Consider the following 19,175-nt stretch of genomic DNA (forward strand, 5'->3'; position numbering starts at 1 on the left):
GAAGCCGCAACATCAAGTAGATCCAATATTGTGGAAGTGAAAAGGTTAGCACTCCTGGACTTGGTTCAAATTTTGAGTTTGTTTTCTGTTTGTTTTCAATGTAAACATACACATGTAATAGAATCAAGATTCTTCTGATATTCTACTGTTTGAAAGGAAATTAGAAGTCAACGTGTATGCAAAACTATCAACATGTTTTTTTTCTTGTATCCTAAACACAAGTATACTCCATGATATCACATTTTTGGAACCTTGATTGAATTTTTCTCTAATTCTCATTGGCTAGTGGCCTCCTGCACTGGTAAATTGGTTTTTGTGTACCGTAAGATGTCTACTACTTCTGGTTGTGTTTTTTAAGGTGAAAATGGCATGGCATGTGAAGGTGAAGTCTAGAAATAGTGACAGTTGGAAAGAGAGGGCCTCAAAACATTATGCATATGCATCAGAAGTTATAGGACCTCAAAACCATTTTATACGAGAATGACAAATAGAAGTTGTTTTATGTGCATAGCAGTGTTCTGAATACCGGACATACTCCAACTTTGATAATTTATGTTCCACGTATTAATTGATTGTCTCAGAGTTCTTATAGCTAATATCTTCGTATGTTGCTTATTTATGTGTTCTTGTGAATTTTGTACCGTTTTTATTTATATGCATGCATAAACTGACATGTGGATAGTTAGTTGATTGGGGAAAGATAGAAGTTTTATCACACATGCCCTAATGCCCTAATTTAAAAGGGTCCCAAAATTATCAAATACGTGTAATATTTGTAATATGTTACAATTTTGAGCACCTTTAATATTCTCGGTCATGAATTTTTAACATGATTAATAAGCTGTGTTGGAATTGTTCTATGATTCATTTTTAATAAATTTTGTTGATACGTAGAATGCTTTACACTCATGTGTATTTTCACTTTTAGGTGCACCCTCAATATTTATCTAGCTCGGGCCGCCGAAAAAGTTGAAACAGCCCGGAAGAGGTGTAGAGAAGGCAGGGCTAGAGGATCTTCAATTGAGGTTTTTAGCGGACGACTTTAAAGCTGTTCGTCTGGATAAGGCTTACTATCTTATTCCCGCATATTGGAAGTAACCAATTTGCGCGATACATCGCAATTTACTGATAAGCCACTTATAATTATAAGCTCGTAATAGTGACGTTTCGTCAATCCAACTTATAAGTTGAATTTATAATTTATAAGCTTATAAGTTGAATGTTAGTAATTACGTACTTTTTCTCAACTTATTTTGATTTTTTGTTGATTTATTAACCTCAATTTTTATATTTATATTTTTAAATATTAATTTAACTTAAAATTCAAGAATTTAGATAATTATATTTAATAGTTACATATTTTAGTTCATTTAAGGAAAAAAATTTAACTTATGAATAAAATTATCCAAACACTTATTTAATTTTTAAATATTCTTTTACATATCACTTATAATTCACTTATTCATTTTAAGTTATAAATTACTTATTTTCAGATTTTCCAAACGAACACTTAAACAGGCTTTTGCATATAACTTAATTTATTTTTAGATGTCTGGTTACATCAGCCTCTTATCTCTATGTCTCGTCGAATTTATATATATTATTTTTTTAATATTTCTTTAAACCATAATTTTACAATATTTTTTTAAAAAAATTCTTTTTCTGAATAAAATTTTATGTTTAAATTTTTATTAAAAAAAATTAAAATTATATATATTATAAAATATATTTTATAAAATACTCGAAATACTTATAAACAATAAATATAAAGAACCACGGGACGGAGGGGGCACTACGTATTGCATTTCTAAAAGCTCCTTATATTGACAGTAAAGGTTATTATTTACGGACATGACCATTCCATACCTTCCAGTTTCTTGGGCCGAAATGAAAAAATTGACCCTAATTTATTCTTATAAATTAATGTATTTACGAGGTGTGAGCATGAGTTTAAACTCTAAAGCAGATTATGTATCGAATTATGATAAGCATAGACAATAACACAAAAAAAAAGTAAGAAGTTAGGTTTTTATTTAATTTTCATTGCTTGAACTGATGTGTAGTAATAATATATTAGAAATAAAGAGATTTCGGGGTCCCGAAAACACTTGGGCCCTGGACGACTGATCGGGATGTCCTTCCCAGGGCCTGTAATTACACAGTAAACTTAAATGGCAACCGGGTTAACGTAGTATAGTACAATATTATAGCAACCTACCTAATACACATAAAACTGATCTGCTATCTTGGTCCTGAAAGCCTTATTGCTGACAAATCAGCACAGCTATTGAGATCTAATGGCCCTAAAGAATTGCTATGCTCACTCGTTGATTTGAAGGAACTTAAATAGAAATGCGAGTTCATTTGCTGGGAAGAAAATGGAGGTGAAGGAACAGGAAACACTTGTTCAAGCATTTGCACAACTTTTGTCATTGATGGTCTCAGGTGCATGTCATTTTGTATACACCAAAGAGCAACCTTAATTGCTATGGACACTCTTTCATCATCTTCGTCTATTTTCAGTTTCACATCAACAATGTCCTTCAGTTTACCTTGTTCCATCATCTTAAAAGCGTATGAAGGGAAATGGCTTTTTTCTTCTGTTTCAGATGCATCGTAATTTTTTCGACCACCAATGATCTCAAGCAATACCATTCCATAACTATAGACATCACTCTTTTCTGATATCGCGTAGTTTGTAATCCACTCTGGTGCAAGGTATCCCCTTGTGCCTCGTAGTGTAGTAAAAACGTGGCTCTGCTCTCTGCTCATTAGCTTAGCAAGACCAAAGTCCGAAACTTTTGCTAGGAAGTTGTCATCTAGGAGAACATTTTCAGGCTTAATATCGCAATGCACAATTTTAACATCACAGTCTTCATGGAGATAAGCCAATCCTTTGGCTGTGCCTATGGCAATATCATATCTTGTGTCCCAGTCCAAGAAATCTCCTTCGTTTTTCTTAAAGATCCATCTTTCAAGTGAACCATTTGCCATGTATTCATATACAAGGAGTCGGTGGGAACCTTCTGTGCAGAAGCCTTTGAGCCTCACCAGGTGAAGATGATGAATGCTGCCAATACTGCTAACTTCAGCTCGGAACTCTTTCTTTCCCTGACCAATGCCCTCCAATTGCTTCACGGCCAGTCGGGTTCCATCTTGTAGAACACCTTCATAAACTGAGCCAAAACCTCCTTGCCCTAGTTTTGTAGCGAAGTTGTTGGTAGCAATTTGAAGATCTTTGAGACTAAAACGTATTGGCATCCCAGATATGTTCTCCAAGAAAAAATCCTCTTCTGCTTCTTTAGGAGACTCCACTAGAAAGCTGTTTTGTTTTTGGTAATAACGAATACCTGCATAAAGTAGACCAATAATAACCATTGTTGTTACCAAAAGTATGAAGACGAGAAGCAGAACTTTTTTCTTGCTGCCTCTATTCCCTCCAGAATCTCTCCCATCGCCTCCATTTCTCCGGACCTTAATGTATGAAACAAAGTCACTCCCATTGTTTGAACCTTGCAAGCTTCCCACAGTATCAAAATGAAAGCAATTTTGGGACTTCTCTTCATGAAACATAGCAACACATGAACAGTTAGCAAGACAAGAAGATTTGCAGCCATCTAAGTTGCCTTTGAATGAGGGTGGAACAAGCCCAAGTGCAAAATAGCTAAGCCCATTTCCAGCATTTACCAGCTCTATAGAACCCTCTGACTCGTTGCAAGAAGATCCTACACCAGGTCCGCATTTGCCCTTGGAGTATAGGACTGAGGGGCATTGGCATCTGTTACCATTATAACATATCTCATAAGAATTACATGGTACAGGCCTGCTACATGGATCAGCCGGTATTCTTATTGGAGAATTACCACTCGAACTTCCACTTTTAAGATTATAGAAAGTAATGAATCCACCATCTCCTAAAGTCGCAACCCAAGTAGAATTTGGATCAGCATTATCCGAGAAAACTAATTGCCATAGCAATACTTTGCCCTTGCCAAAGAACCGCCACGAATTACCAATAAGAGATGCTACACTGACATTTCCTCCAACTTTATCGATAATTCTCCTGTTATCTCGTCTGATGGACCAATAAGGTTGCGGTTTCTTATAATTTGCATAGAGCAACATATCTCCTGACTTAATTTCAAGAAAATAAGTTAAATTAGTCGCGCTGGGATTGCTTACAAGTTTCATTCCTTCACCAAAATCCTGATTAGACAAAAGGGAATTCGCGGGATGATCAAAGCTCTGCCAGACAATTCTATCAGCACTCCCCACCAAAACCAGGTTTCCAGAGTCCCGCAACTCCATAGCAGAAACCCCTTGATTTGCAGTACTTGTAGACCAAATAACAGATCCCCCACTTTGCAAAACAGCATTTCCAGTATCATCAAACACAAGCTTATCAAAGTTTTTAACTGGGCTGGCTCTGTTTGCAGACCAAACAATTCTTTTAGTGCTCAAATGAACAATAGTAAGTAAAAACAAGGTAACATCTTTATCAGTAGTAGTAAAAGACAAACCAAAAACAGAGTTGTTTGATAACAGAAACAACCCATTTTCATCTATAAAATTCATCTGAGCACCTTGAAAACCTGGTTTTAACTTGCCAATAGCTTGAAAAGTAGCCATACAAGTATCAGGTTGAAAGATAATAAACAAGCTTATCCCCATAAAACAGAAAAATACCCATTTCCCCATGAAGCCAACTAAATAAAAATGCACTAAAATAGCCTTGATGAATATATAACACAAATACAAACAAATGAGACAGACTGAAAATTCAAGAAGATATATAAAGATTGACCTTGTGTAGTGCACTTGGTTTGGCCAATTAGACAGAGGTCAAACGGAAACTATACACGTATGTACATGTACAAACCAAGACCCACAAGAGTTGAGAAGCTGGTTTAGAAGCACAAAATGAGTAAAGAAAGTGGGACCCACATAACGAAAGTCAGAGTAGTAGAGAAGAAGATAAGACAAACTAAGTGACAAAATGGTCTTAAAAGCAGCATACCTGTTGGTTATGGGGAGGGTAGGAAGCTGTCAATTCACAAAATTTGAGAAAATAAATTGTGGCCGTTCGCCGTGTAGGTGCGGATTGAACTAAATTGTCAAAGTGCAATAGCACCATTAAATCGTACAGAGAAAATGAGGTACGCTATGATGTGATTTTATCGGTTATAATTTAATATATTCATATTTAAAGTATATTTTGTTACAATAGAACCCGTAAATTGTACGGTGAAAATTGGATTATATAGTTCCAATTTATTATATTTATATATAAAATATATTTTGTTAAAATATTATATTAAATAATAATATTAACAAGTTTATTATAAAGAGATTTTGTGTATGTGTCAAAATTTGATTGTTTTTCAATAATAAATGTCGATTGAGTTTCCAATGAATGAATAACGGATCTGGTTCTTGTATTTACATCAATTTATTCAATAAAAACACTCTAAATTTATAGAATTTAGATGTTCCATTGCGCACATACCAGACAAACTCCTAAATGGGAAACTTATTTAACTTATTATTAGGGAGCTCATCTTGTTAAATTATTGATTGAGAATTATTAAATAAGCTCAACTTTTATCATTTTTTGTAAAATTAATAGGAAATTGTTAAATAAATTCCAAATATTACTATTTAAACTCCATTGGTCTTATAAATGACATAATTACCCATGAAAAAGACAAATTCATTGATTTTTACTATTAAACACATGGGCAAATATGTAATAAAAATGTCTAAATTTTCAAAGTGGAGCTTAAATAATAAGAAGTTGAGCTTATTTAACATTCTGATTCAAAAATAATATATTTATTCTTAATACTGTATAATAGTTATAGTTGTAAATATGTTAATCAAAGTACAACTATCAAATCACATAATTTGAGTATAAAATACAAAAATCCTTTTTAAATATAACATATAAAATGTAATACTATTAGAGTTATATAATTGTATTATACAATTACTATAAATATTATTTTATAAAATTGCGGTACAGTTTAAACTTAAATCACATTATCATAAATTTAAAATCATAATATGCATCATACTAAGCGGTTTGTGAAATATTCAAATTATAACCGTAAATTAAAAATCATGTTTTGGATATAATACTGTCACAACCCGAGTCAAATCTTAAGTCTTTTTTGAAAATTGGGTTAGTCCCAATTTCGAGTTCGAAATAAATCAAAACCTATTGTTTCAAATGCTGCCAACTTGGATAATGACTAGCTCATCACAGTCCCCAAAAAAATCATAATTTGTTGGTGTACTAGAATTTTGTCTTATAAACTGATTAGAAATCTCAAATATTCTCAATGTGGGATTGGAGTGTTACAAATACGATAAGGTGTTGACGATTTATGCGGCATTGACGATTTCAGTAACACCTAAAAAATCATGAATTCAGGGATGCATGTGATTGTGAACAATAGTTTCTTTGACTTCTATATGCTAGATCAAGGTTATAAGAAAAAATTCAAATGCTTACCAGATAAACATAAAATATAATATAATATTTTTTGCAATACCAACCAAAATGACGGGAGCTCATATTTATAGATCGGTAGCTTACATAGTTAAATGCTCTTGTCTGCAATTTTACGAAATGTATATGTATTTAATGTTATAATACCAGTAGTAGTTAGTTTATGGTCCATTTCTTTCCAATTTGATAAACATGTATTTATGATGAAATTATTGATTTATCCCCTTGAGATTATATGTTGTTATTTTAATCAAATCGAATGGAATAAGTCAAATTTATATTAAGGTAACATAAATTTTAGGGGTCGTTTAGCTCAGAAGACGGTATGAGTTTGGAATAAGGAATCGGGTTAAAATGATATAGGTTGAGGAATCATTTTTTATATAATGTGTTTGGTTCGGTGCTGAAATGAGATCTGTTTGATTTAATTATTTTTGGTTCATTGATTAAATCAAACTTTTATATATTGCATATGCCGAATTTAAGTTAGTTATATAACTTACGAACAAAAATAATTAAATATAAGTGATTTAAAAATTAAAATTTCAATGTTAATTTATAACTTTAAAACATATAAAATAAATATTACTAATGTGTATTAAATAAAAATAAGTACAACTTATTTAAGATTAAACAACATGATATTTAAGATATATGTTTTAATATTATATTTAACTTTATAAATAAAATAATAAAATTTAATCTGATACTTCATACCCCTTTTTCAAATCCACCTCCCCACTAAGATATCAAATAAGATTTCAGATTGATATAAAATATGGCTATCAGATTTTAAAAACAGTAAACCAAACAAGAGATATAAGTTTGGAATGAAAGAAACCCATATACCTGATACCAGAATTGGCCGAACCAAACGACCCCTAAACAGTGAGAGAGTTGTTTGATTCAGGAGTGATATCTAGTTGTAATAAGGAATCAGATTAAAGTATTATGAGATTAATGTATCATTTCGTCAGCGCTGAAATTATTATGTTTGATTTAAATTATTTATAATTTTAATAAATTTTAAATATTAATTTATCATATATTTGCTACATCAATTTATTTTTGTATTAAATATTTACAACTTAGTACTTAAATAACGATAAAATAATAATAATAATAAATTTAATTTCCCATGTCCTTCCCCGTACTCACTTTTACTGAGTTTAAAAATATAAAATTCTAAATCAACATTATGTACAGAGAGGTATGAGGTTAAAATGAATAAACCCACTTCAAATGCCAAAATAGCACGAGTATATCATTTTTTTTAACGAACAAAATGAAAAATTTATTAAAATATTGAACCTCGACCGAATATTCAAATTCTTTAATTTAAAAAGTATTACACATCTCGAGTAATCCAACCTACATCAATTCCAAAATTAGTAATAACACAATTGACCTTCACATAAGTATCATCTGTAACCCAATGTTCTGAATTATCAATCATATCAATTGATATTAGAGCAACAAAAACCCCTAAAATACGAACACTTTTTTGTTGTGAAATGTGAGTTTTTGCGATATCTATCACCGTCTCAGATCTGATACAAGTCTTACGAATCTAAAAAAATATCATATAAATCCTTTTCAGAGCGGCCGAAACCAGCAACAAAAGACAAAATAACATCATAACATAAAACACTAACATCTGAAAAAGATGGGCACGACTAACAACCTTGATAACAAGGTACTTGACAAGATCTCACCCGAAAAGAATTAGATCTTGATTTTATTGAGAAAATGATAGATAAATAAAGAGGAAATGGAAGAACGAAGAAGGGCGTGATCGATTGATGGATGAAGGTTGAAGAATGGAGAAGTGGTGGCTAGAACTCTAGTCCGGGGGTCGACTCTAAAAACCCTAATCTTTTGAATATATCGTTTTAGTTACGTGCAGCAGCAATTAGTGTTAATTATTTAAGGTTAGAATTCACTCTTATTTTTCTATAATCGAAGACTATTGGGAATTTTTAGATGTCATATATATAAATTTGTACTTTGTTTTAAAAAAAATAAGTATAATTTTCTTTCCCAGAAAAAATGTGCAAATTGAATAAAATACAAAAAAATATTTATATACTAAAAATATTTATATAAATATAAAAAAATATTTATATTATTATTAGAGCCATTAGATTAAAATACTAAAAAAATATACGATACATGTTCGAATCCCGCAAAGAACAAATATTTATATTATTATTAATAAAGATACATATAAATTCTCAGATTCGAATCTCTTTAATAACAAATATTTAAATTATTATTTGTAAAAATATATATAAGTTTTCAGGTCAAATTTCACCAACAACAAACATTTATATTTTATTTATGAATAAGATCTCATAAATCATATATTATTTATACTATTTGAACTTAACTTATACATCATGAAATTTGAGCTAGTATTTATAACATTTCTGTTTTGAAGAAATTCAGATAATTTAGTCACATAATCATGTACTTATATTTGTGTCTCAGTCGAAACTTAAATGGTATACATTACTTTGGGTTAGGAGGCCATGCTCAACAATTTCAGAGAAACTTGGACCAATTTGAGGAAAGAGTCACCGTCCGTCACCGTGTCTCAGAGTCCAAGTCCAGTTTTGAAATTAAAACAGAAGCATCAAAATATATATAAACTGACATGATTTGAAGGACGGCCTATTATTTCTCCAGATTTTTTAGTAAATACAATTTTTGTGCAAAAATAACACTTTTTAAGTTTTAATTTACAAAAAATATGATTTTTCTTTTCTTTTTTTTTTTGCAAAAAAATGATTTTGCAATCTGATACAATCTCAAATATAAGCCGATGCAACAAAAAGAAAATTCATTATTTTTAGGAAAAGTTGCATGTGTGGTTGTTTTTTAATTTAAACTGTATTTTTAGAATTATTTTTAAAAGATAATATAATCGTAAACTAAATTAGAAAGTTTATCAATTATGCAGCATATGTCATTACGTACGGTATTTAGTCAAAGGGATTCCCTTTGGTCTATTTTTTTATAATTATAACATAAATGATATTCCTTACATTTCATTTTAATTGTCATATTTCCTTTTATAAAGATTAAATTAACCTATTTTTTTATCAAAAATTATATATTACTCTTATATTATTTTAAAAAACTAAAAAAATATATATATTAAAATAGATAAATCTATTTTTTTTTATTTTATTCAATTATAAAATATTAATAAATTTCGGTCAAATTTTAGTCAATTTGGGTCAAAGTCAAATATGACAACTAAAATGGAATGGAGAGAGTATCGTACAACAAATAAGATGATTAATTAATTCAATTTTTCTATCATGTGCAATTGCGCACACAATAAACACATAAATTTATAAATTTGGGTCATTTTGATTGATATTGTTTTGTGTATACAGGAGCTCCACCACTATTAAAAAGAACCAGTCAAAATAAATTAAATTTATAAATTTTCGCGTTTATTGTGTGGTCATTGACATATAGTAGAAAAATTGTATTTAATTTAAGTTAGATATCATATCCTAACAAAAAAAAGATAGATGTCATATAATAAGGTCTTTTAATTTATTTAATTTTTATGTATTACAAGATCTTGTATGAATTTTAATTTTGTCCTTTTTCACATGAGGTGTGGCTAGAGTTCATTCGTGGAATTTCTATTTTCGGATATTACAATTTTATTGTATAAGCATTCTGAAATATTCTATATATCTTTCAGTTAAATAACAAATTTTCTTTATTTAAATAAAATCTTTTCTATGAAAGTTTATTTCTATAAAATTATGTATATCTTGATAAAAATGATTAGGATTACAGGATTAAGTTCTATGGAGACCACTTTTTTGTGGAGACCTTGGAGACCACTTATGTTCTGCAAGTTAAATATTGCATAAAAACATTGCAAAACATATTATTTTGCGAATTATGCTCTACAAAATTCCTTATTTTATTCAAAATCTTGAATATCATATATGTACTGCATGTAAAACATCATAAAAATATTTTATTGTGCAAAACATGTTAAGTTTGCAGAACATTTGTTCAGTTTGCAGAACATACACATTCTACTTATTAAACTTAAATGATCTTCAATAATTTTAATGAATTAGTGATACCAGTAAAACATACTACACAAAATAATATATTTTATAGTGTTTTGGTTGCAGACTATGTGGTCTCCAAGGTTTCTAATGAATAAGAGGTCTCCATAAAACTTTCCTCTAGAATTACGTATATGCAAGATTTTTATGGGTTTGATTCCGTAAAAAAAGGCTTTTGCAGATCAAATTCACATCAAGTACATATATTCATATAGCAAGGTTTTAACACGTACAACCATATATTTATGCGTTTGTTCAATTTTATTTTATATTTATTGATGTTATATAATTTTTTATTATGAAAATGCTTGAATCTGAAAAACGTTTTAAAAACTGTTTCAAAATATTTAATTGTCAATATAATATTTGTTATTACCTTATTAATAATATAGAACCCTCGTGCATAAAACTAGTCCAACAAATAAAATTATATCATGTGTAATATCCCGTAATTTTTAGAATTCGATTAATAAAAGAATAATAGAATAAAAAAGATTAAAATTAGATAAGGACTAGGATTTAAAATTGAATTAGACTAAAGGGCCTAAAATTTGGATCACATTCTAATACAGATAACTTGTAGGTTAAGATATGGGGTTTTGTATCGTTATAAATACACCATATTCGTCTTTCTCGTTTTTTATATAAGAATTCGTAGGGCTCTTCTCAGCAAAAATCAGCAGTCTTGTAAAATTCGTAGAAAATTCATCGTAAGTCGGAATTCAGTGATTCTGGACTTTTCGGAGAGATCTTTTCGTTCTCCACAACTTTTGTGTTTTGTGTTTTTCAAGATAACGTCGTTTAGAGGGTCAAAAAAGGCTAAATTCAGATCTGGTCAGATTTTGAGGTAAGTTTTCGATCGATCTTACTAGTGTTTTCAAAATTGTGTGTTGTGCGTTTATATTTATGTAATATCCCGTAATTTTTAGAATTCGATTAATAAAAGAATAATAGAATAAAAAAGATTAAAATTAGATAAGGACTAGGATTTAAAATTGAATTAGACTAAAGGGCCTAAAATTTGGATCACATTCTAATACAGATAACTTGTAGGTTAAGATATGGGGTTTTGTATCGTTATAAATACATCATAATCGTTTTCCTCGTTTTTAACATCAAAATTCGTAGGGGTTTTTCTTCAAAAATCAGCAGTCTTGTAAAATTTGTAGAAAATTCATCGTAAGTCAGAATTCAGTGATTCTGGACTTTTCAGAGAGATCTTTTCGTTATCTTCAACTTTCGTGTTTCGTGTTTTCCAAGAAAATATCGTTTAGAGGGTCAAAAAGAGTAAATTCAGATCTGGCCAGGCTTTGAGGTAAGTACTTTTTGACTTGCGTTTATATTCAGAAAAGTTTTGATACTCTGATTTTCGAATTTCGTATAAGATAAAAGAATTATGTTTCGAACTGTATAAGAAATAAGATACGAGAATCTTTTGAAACCCAGTCTCTACGTTTTCGAACCCATTCGTAATTTACGCTATAGTTCCGGAACTAGCCTTAGATACCCTTAGTAGGCGCACAAGTGTGCAACTTTAGATACCTATTAAGGGCGCGTAATTATTGAATTTTAGATGTCGGCCACTGGCAAAGTGTGGTATATAAGAATAAGAATAAGAATTAGATGTCGGCTACTGGCAAAGTGTGACCGTAGATCAAGACTGTGGTATTTATAAGAATTATCGTTTCGTTATGTTTTACTCTGTTCTGATCTGTTATAAAAATCTACTATATTCTGTTTTAAATTCTGAATTTTAAAATATAAAACTTCGGGTTGGATTTATTTTAGAAATTGTTTTTACAAAATTACTATCGTTTTGAGAAAATTTGTTTTATTAAAAACACCCATTGTTTTCCGGTTAAATAGTTAGTCAATTTGTACTTGCTGGGCTTTGTAGCTCACCCCTTTTATATTTCAGGTTTCGTATAAGATTCGAGTTGGAAATCATTGGAGTTCGAGGACTTAGGATTGGAGTATATTAAATTTTGGGCTTCCGTTAGCTGCGCTTTTGTAATAGACACCTTTGTAATAGATTTTCGTATTAGTAAATTATATTTTATTTTAGTCTTGATTTAGAATTAATAGTCCGGGAGTGCGGGCTGTTACAGTTGGTATCCAGAGCAGGCTGTCTTTTGGAGTGTATTAGGTATGTGACTAGTACATTCCCTAGGATTCGATCTTGTGGACCATAGTTTGACCTTTGGTAGATCAGGGGGTAGATGTGGTAGATGTGTCTCGAACTTTAGGATTGTTGTGAATTTGGGGACCAAATTCTTTTTAAGGAGGGTAGTATGTAATATCCCGTAATTTTTAGAATTCGATTAATAAAAGAATAATAGAATAAAAAAGATTAAAAGTGGACCATAGTTTGACCTTTGGTAGATCAGGGGGTAGATGTGGTAGATGTGTCTCGAACTTTAGGATTGTTGTGAATTTGGGGACCAAATTCTTTTTAAGGAGGGTAGTATGTAATATCCCGTAATTTTTAGAATTCGATTAATAAAAGAATAATAGAATAAAAAAGATTAAAATTAGATAAGGACTAGGATTTAAAATTGAATTAGACTAAAGGGCCTAAAATTTGGATCACATTCTAATACAGATAACTTGTAGGTTAAGATATGGGGTTTTGTATCGTTATAAATACACCATATTCGTCTTTCTCGTTTTTTATATAAGAATTCGTAGGGCTCTTCTCAGCAAAAATCAGCAGTCTTGTAAAATTCGTAGAAAATTCATCGTAAGTCGGAATTCAGTGATTCTGGACTTTTCGGAGAGATCTTTTCGTTCTCCACAACTTTTGTGTTTTGTGTTTTTCAAGATAACGTCGTTTAGAGGGTCAAAAAAGGCTAAATTCAGATCTGGTCAGATTTTGAGGTAAGTTTTCGATCGATCTTACTAGTGTTTTCAAAATTGTGTATTATGCGTGTATATTTGATTATCAAAAAAATGGGCTAAGTGATGATATTTTTGAAAGTATTATGTGTTACAATACTCTGTGGTGTCTAGATGATAATTCTGAATCTTTGATTTGTGCCATGGTTTGTGAAAATATCGAATAAGAACTTAGGACCGCAGTCACCGGATTGTAGTGACAGTTTTCAGAAAATTTAGGACCGTTATCACCGGGTTGTAGTGGTCTTGGCATGAGTTATTGATTTTGGAATTATTGTTGTCTATGTGCTATGTGTATTGTGTGTATCGAATAAGAATAAGAATAAGAAAGTGTATCAAAAGTGTTTGTATCGTATATCGTATCGTATCGATTATCGTATTTTGTTATATGTGTTCATGTTACTTGGCCTGCTAGTTGGATCGATTGGTCTCTTGCTGGGCTGTATAGCTCATTACTTTCAATTTCAGGTTTCGTCTAAGATTTCGACTTGGATAGCATTGGTGTTCGAGGACATTAGTTTTGGAGTAGATTGACTTTTGGAACGCTTCCGTTAGCTGCGCTTTTGTAATAGTCTCCTTTGTAATTGAATTTTGGATTAGTAAATTGTATTTGCTTTTAGTTTTGGTTTAGAATTAATGGTCCGGATGTGCGGGTCGTTACATCATGTGTTATTTTTGAACATTTATGAGCACGTAGCACCACACATTATTATTAAATTCATTTCCATGTTTAAAAAACATAAAGCACTAGGCAGTGAACATTGATCGGGCTTTGCTATTGGCCCTGTTTCTAAGTTAGTTTTTTAACAAAAAAAATAGGGTTATGTTTGACCAAATAAATTCTCTAATACTGGTATTTGATAATTAACAGTCTAAAATAGCGAGTTGGTCCCAAATTTTTTTTTTTAAAAAGCTAGCTGACAAAGTTTTTTCATTTAAATGATTGTTCATGTGTGGAGGAATAATTAAAGATAAAAAAGGTTCACAGCTTTTTTATTTCTCTGGTCATGTGCTTGCAGGCCAGCTAGTGCCTTGAGGTAGAAATATCAGCGATGGACTACATTGTCGATATAGTACGCAAGTCTCAGTTCAAGCATCTTACTGTAGGGGTTTGTTCAGACTCTATGTGCTCGTCTATGTGCTCGTTTGGGATTTTTTTTTTTTTTTTTTTTTTTATCGTAGGTAACCCGCAGCCGCTACCCTTCGGGTGCGCACTGGGTAAACCCTACGGGTTCACGTAATAGCCTGCAAACCACGTGAACCAAGGTAAACCGCATTTAAGCGACAGGCTCTGGCTCAGGAGGCATAATCATAAATTCTCCTCCCGTGGGATTCGAACATGTGAACAAGAGGTTAGTTTTCCTCTCTTTAACCAACTGAGTCAACCCTTGCGGGCCGTTTGGGAAATTTTAAAATAAGTAACTTATGATTTAAAATGATTAAGTGTGAAATAAGTGATAAGTTGATAAATACTTATAAGTTCTATAAGTGTTTGGATAAATTTACTTATAAGTCAGAAGTTTTTTTACTTAAATAAATTAAAGCAAATATTTATTAAATACAATTATCTTAGTTCATGAATCTTAAATTAGAAAATATTTAAAAATTTATATTTTAAAATCAAAACTTTAGAAAAAAGTGAAAAAATGAAAATAAGTTGGAAAAAAGTACGTCACTGCCAACTTTCAACTTATCAGCTTATAAGTTGTAAATTCAGCTTATAAGTTGGGTCGACAAACACTCGTCGATAAGCTGTTACGGGCTTATAAGCCATAAATGGCTTATAAGTATATTGTCAAACAGGCCCGATAACTGGACTCTATAACTGCTATTGGAGCTATGAAAAACAATAAAATACTAGGATGATTGCCAGATATATATGCATCTCAATTTTATTCATATATCTAGGAGATGTAATGAAGAATCAGATAAGCTTGTTAAAAGGGGGCAAAAAAATCAAATTTCTTTGGTAGTTGGTATTATGAAGATGTTTTATGTCTATATCTTGGTAACGGTTTACACGTGCCAGTGTTCTAAAAATCGGTATTCGGTTCTATTCGGCGAAAATATGGAGTAACGAGTACTCGGAGTACTCTGGGGTACTCAGAAAGAGTACTCGATTAAAAACTCGGATAATAAAATATTAATCTTTAATTTAATATTTATTTAAGTTAAAGTATTATATAAATAAATAATATACAAAATAATTAATTATGTCTTCGAGTATCTCGAAATAGTACTTAATATAAAACTCAAAATTTTAAACGATCGATAACTTTTATTTAATATGAATTAACTTATAATATTTTATAAATGATATGCAATATAGTTAATTATTTTCTTATTTTGGCTAGCCTTTTACAATTATTTTAACATTAAAAATATAAAAAAGTTGTAATTATTTGTGACAAATTAGTACCCACTTACGAGTGATTTTTTGGGAACATTATTCTTTTTTTTTTTCAATTTTTTTCTTCTAAAACCGAGTTTTTTTCGAGTAATCCAAGTTTTGCCCAAATTTGACCCGAGTCAAAATAAAAACCGAGTTACGACCGAGTACATCAAAACCGGATCAGAAATAGCTCCAAGTCTGAGTACTCCCGAGTTTTAGAACACTGCCACAGGCTATTTATATGGCTGACAAGTGTCACATGCTCCCAATTCTAATGGTTTCAACATCATACCTTTCTATACTTTTTTACATCCCAATAGGCATGCTTAGTTCTTGGCGGCACAGAATCAATTCTTTCATTGATACTTGCTACAACGTTTCACTTTTCAAGATTCATGTAATCATTTCTTTAGGGTGTATATATACTGGGTATATTCACTAGGCTTAATATCATTTTCTTCCCAATTTTTAATTATATATATATTCTATTAGCCTATCTGGTTATCTCAGATAATGGTTAATAATAATCTTTGGTTTCCTCTTGAGGTTGGAATTGTTAAGATTAATTTTCATGAGATTGTTGATGAAGAGGAGCACTTTAATGGCAACTCGAATAGTGTTGGTATGGTTGCAAGAAAACATGAAGGAGCCTTTGTTTGGGGAGTTATGGGACCGACGAGAGGGACATGCAAGGTGTTCAGTCCCAGGTTTGGGTCATTCATCATGCAATGAAGATTGCAAAAACCAGTAGTATCCCGCATGTTCATATTGAGTATGATAATATCATGGTTTTGATCTGCTTAATTATCAAAATGACGAAGAATTAGAGTGAGAAGGTGTAGCAGTTGCAGTTCAGCAGATTAATGTGCTGCATGCAGAGTACAACCGCGTTCTGGAAGATGGTTCACAACCAAAAAGCTGCATGATCACATTTCTCTCGTCAACAAGGAACATAGCTCCTCTCGACTTAGCAGAACATGGTCTTCACAACTTCAAAGGATTGGTTGGTGTGCCTCAGAACATGGTCTCGGTCCTCATCTTTCAGCTTCATGACATCCAACCAAATTTTAGTATGGGTGAAGTGATCGACCCACCGCCAGAGATGGAGAATTATGACAACATGGTCCATCTTTCTGTTACGGATTTCCAAGTTTTGCGGGGCATCACACTTGATAATTCCATGAATCAGGCCAATATGGTGGATTTGGCTGGTTTTCCTAACAACATTTGGCCCAACAACGAGCTATATCAACTTCCGCGTAACAATGCGATAGTAGATGAACCATTTGATAGAATCTAACAATTCTATAAGCATATAATTCTCTAAAATAGAGACAAGGACCGCGATCATCATATCTAATTATCGAGATTAAACTGAAGGCAGAAGTGTACCTAAATCCATAAGGCTATAATTGTAACGATATCTGAATCTAAATAATATTCCTGAGTATTGTCTTACTCAACCAAGTACTCCTTAGGGTTTCTCAAATAGCTCTCTCTGATGGGTAGTAGATAAGCCATAACATGTACTTGTTATATTGGGGGCTATAACCCTTTTATATACCACCTAGTTAAATCTCCCATTATAATTTAATTGGGTTTGATATTAGGTATCCACTTATAAGATCCATACAATAAATTAAATCTAATCGGGTTTCTGACTTGATCACTTAATTTAACCCAATATAATAAATAACAAATATAATTGATATATTTATATGTAGCCCATAAATTAATTATTATTAAAATAATAATAACAATCTCCCACTTGGACTTCATATGAATCCAAAATCAATTATACAAAACTTTAGTGCGCAACTTTATGCTATTTATCGTCCTTAGATTTTACCAAAACAATTCGGTCCATCTACTATATATGCATGAGATTCTGGCGGCATTCGTCACAAACTTTACGTGACTAAACCTTCCATGGTCACCACACAAATATATTCAACGACATGAATCAATACATGGATAAGTGGCATGGATATTACATATAATGTGATCTATATAATGTCTATTTCCAACTAGTCCTTAGTCAATCTCTAACGAGATTGATTCCAATTTTCTTAACTCAATGTTAAACCATAATAAGAAAACTGAACAAAAGTAGAGTGACATTTAATAAAATTCCATCAACTGTATTATGCATAACATCAACAAATCAATGTTTATTACATAAAATACCAAAATACAAACTCCCACTAAACCAAAGTATCACATAAGGTAACACCCATTTGAGCAGTATGCTCGTGAAAAACCTTAGGTGTTAACGCCTTAGTGAGCGGATCCGCAATCATGCAGTCAATGTCAATGTGTTCTATCGTAATCTGTCCACTCTGAATCTTTTCTTTAACAACTAGGAACTTAATATCTATATATTTTGCATCTATAGTACTCATATTGTTGTTTAAATACTCCACAGCTGATTTATTATCACAAAATATCTTTAATGGTCTTTCAACACCATCAAGGATACGCAAACCAGTGACAAAGTTTCGCAACCATAAAGCTTGATTGGATGCCACATAATATGCTATATATTCTGTTTGGCAAACCTCCATGAAATCGCTCCACCAGCCAGTAGATAAACATAGCCCGAAGTAGATTTTCTTTCATCTTTGCATCCTCCAAAGTCAGAATCTGAATATCCAATGATTTCTAGATGATCTGATTTCCTGTATATGAGCATATAGTCTTTTGTTTTCTTCAAATACCGTATGACGCGTTTCACTGCTTTCCATTTCTCTATTCCTGGATTACTCAAATATCTTCCCAACATTCCAACAATGAATGCTATGTCAGGACGAGTACAAACTTGAGCATACATTAGGATTTCCACTGCCGATGCATATGGTATCCTTTGTATTTCTCTTATCTCAAGTTCATTCTTAGGACACTGTTTGAGACTAAATTTGTCTCCCTTAGACACAGGTGTATCTATTGGTGCACATCTTTCATGCCATACCTTTCAAGGATCTTTTCGATATAGCTCTTTTGTGACAATCCAATAATACATCGAGAGCGATCTCGATGTATCTGAATTCCTAATACAAAAGAGGCTTTACCAAGGTCCTTCATCTTAAATTGACTAGTGAAAAATTTCTTGGTATCGTGCAATAAGCCTATATCATTAGTAGCAAGGAAGACGTCATCAACGTATAAGAGAAGAAAGATAAATATGCTCCCACTAAACTTGTGATATACACAATATTCCACCAAGTTCACTTCGAAACCATATTATGTGATTACATGATGAAATTTTTGTACC

At 31.5% G+C, this 19,175-nt stretch overlaps 2 protein-coding genes across 3 annotated transcripts; both read right to left on the reverse strand.

Annotated features, from left to right (window-relative positions):
* Positions 1-2,058: 2,058 nt before the first annotated feature.
* Positions 2,059-4,944, reverse strand: LOC141711729 (G-type lectin S-receptor-like serine/threonine-protein kinase SD2-5). Of its 2 annotated transcripts, XM_074514383.1 has the most exons (2): positions 4,805-4,944; positions 2,059-4,426 (listed from the first exon to the last, which is right to left on the reverse strand). In XM_074514383.1, exon 2 carries the CDS (start codon positions 4,306-4,308, stop codon positions 2,242-2,244), a length of 2,067 nt encoding a protein of 688 aa, XP_074370484.1. In that variant the 5' UTR covers positions 4,309-4,426; positions 4,805-4,944; the 3' UTR covers positions 2,059-2,241. The 2 variants fall into 2 exon arrangements, with proteins under 2 accessions (XP_074370484.1, XP_074370483.1); XM_074514382.1 differs by lacking the exon at positions 4,805-4,944 and having other exon boundaries at positions 2,059-4,780.
* Positions 4,945-18,108: 13,164 nt separating this feature from the next.
* LOC141713902 (secreted RxLR effector protein 161-like) lies at positions 18,109-18,734 on the reverse strand. The gene is made up of 2 exons (XM_074517464.1): positions 18,463-18,734; positions 18,109-18,361 (listed from the first exon to the last, which is right to left on the reverse strand). The coding sequence occupies exons 1-2, from the start codon at positions 18,732-18,734 to the stop codon at positions 18,109-18,111; spliced, it is 525 nt and encodes a 174-aa protein (XP_074373565.1).
* Between the last annotated feature and the right edge of the window lie 441 nt (positions 18,735-19,175).

The sequence above is a fragment of the Apium graveolens genome, chromosome 3, assembly GCF_009905375.1.
Source record: "Apium graveolens cultivar Ventura chromosome 3, ASM990537v1, whole genome shotgun sequence".
NCBI classification, from domain to species: Eukaryota; Viridiplantae; Streptophyta; class Magnoliopsida; order Apiales; family Apiaceae; genus Apium; species Apium graveolens.